General features: G+C 37.2%; 1 protein-coding gene and 1 long non-coding RNA gene across 3 annotated transcripts in view; one reads left to right on the top strand and one right to left on the bottom strand.

Annotated features, from left to right (window-relative positions):
• Positions 1 to 1,098, top strand: part of LOC104963719 (cyclin-dependent kinase 17) — a 36,320-nt gene that overhangs the window by 33,837 nt on the left and 1,385 nt on the right. The window contains exons 17-18 of one of the 2 annotated variants that reach the window (XM_010792357.1): positions 707 to 742; positions 922 to 1,098. The exon at positions 922 to 1,098 is cut by the window's right edge and continues 1,385 nt beyond it. In XM_010792357.1, coding sequence (XP_010790659.1) covers positions 707 to 735 — 29 coding nt within the window. In that variant the 3' untranslated portion in view covers positions 736 to 742; positions 922 to 1,098. The remainder of the gene's footprint in view (positions 1 to 706; positions 743 to 921) is intronic. The other variant, XM_010792356.1, reaches the window with a different exon arrangement.
• The window catches only part of LOC104963720 (uncharacterized), a 3,262-nt gene continuing 3,138 nt past the window's right edge, over positions 975 to 1,098 (bottom strand). The window contains exon 2 of the long non-coding RNA XR_800344.1: positions 975 to 1,098. This exon is cut by the window's right edge and continues 1,966 nt beyond it. This is a non-coding gene — a long non-coding RNA (uncharacterized lncRNA).

Here is a 1,098-nt window from a genome sequence, read left to right as displayed (position 1 = left end):
GGGGGGGGGGTGAAGAGACAGCTGCATGCTAGGGTTTTAAAACAGCAGGAAGTGAGTTAGGCCTGTTGATGAACTTGGTAAACAGGGTTAGCTGTGCCTGTGCCACACCTTATGGAGGCAACTCATGTAATTGAACCACTTTTGTAATATAACAAATGTGCATTTTCCTTCTAAAAATGAACTCACTGCATGCAAAGAGTGTTTAGAGTGAATTTGACTTACACTGAGGATACTGAGGACTTTATTTTATCTGACTTCCATGGCAAATAACCAGTCTTAACTCCACTCTAGTTATTTAATAGAAAACTGCTATAGTAACTGTAACTATAGTAACTGCTCCTTTAATTGGCTTTCTTCTGCATCAAATAAATCCAGTGAATGTTTTCAATACATACTTGTTCACATTGCATACAGGAGCTGGTTATACTTAAATAATGACACTTTTAATGTCACCTATTTGCCAGAATGTAAACAAATATAAAGGTGAAAAGTAGGCATAGGTGAGGGCTGGGCAATGTATTCGTATTGTGACATGGGAATAGATATTTTCTTAGATGAGTAGTGTTTACTTATTCTGTTATTATTGTTTATATTGCAGTGAAGACTGTTCTAGTTGTTGTGTGATGTTATCCACTTGGTCATTATATCCACATTACTGATGATTCTTTATCAAATGTCTCATTGTGTTAATATTTTGTCAATGCAGCAAATGTCAACCCTGAAGTATCATCATGATATTAAGGTATTTTGTAAAGACATATTGTGATATTTTATTTGGCTCGTACTAAACTCTGTCGTAGTTCTTGTTAACAAGCATTATGGGAGTAGTTGTTGCAAATCTTTCCATGTAGACTCTGGGGTTTGGGGTCCTGCTGTAAACTGAAAATAAAAACTAAATTATTTATGTTTCTCTCCCCTCAGGCAACGGAAAGAGCAGAAGACAGAGCATGCTGTTTTAGATTCTCTGGACTGTATTTTTTTATTTGGGAAGGATAGCTGTACAGTCTCGCCGATGGATCAGCAACCTGAGATGGATGTTGGCATGGAGCATCATCTTCATCATCATCACCACCATCATCCTCATCATTACAAACCCCC

Source organism: Notothenia coriiceps, unplaced genomic scaffold, assembly GCF_000735185.1.
Source record: "Notothenia coriiceps isolate Sejong01 unplaced genomic scaffold, NC01 NC01_scaffold00036399, whole genome shotgun sequence".
NCBI lineage: Eukaryota > Metazoa > Chordata > Actinopteri > Perciformes > Nototheniidae > Notothenia > Notothenia coriiceps.
This window is presented reverse-complemented; position numbering and strand designations above follow the sequence as displayed.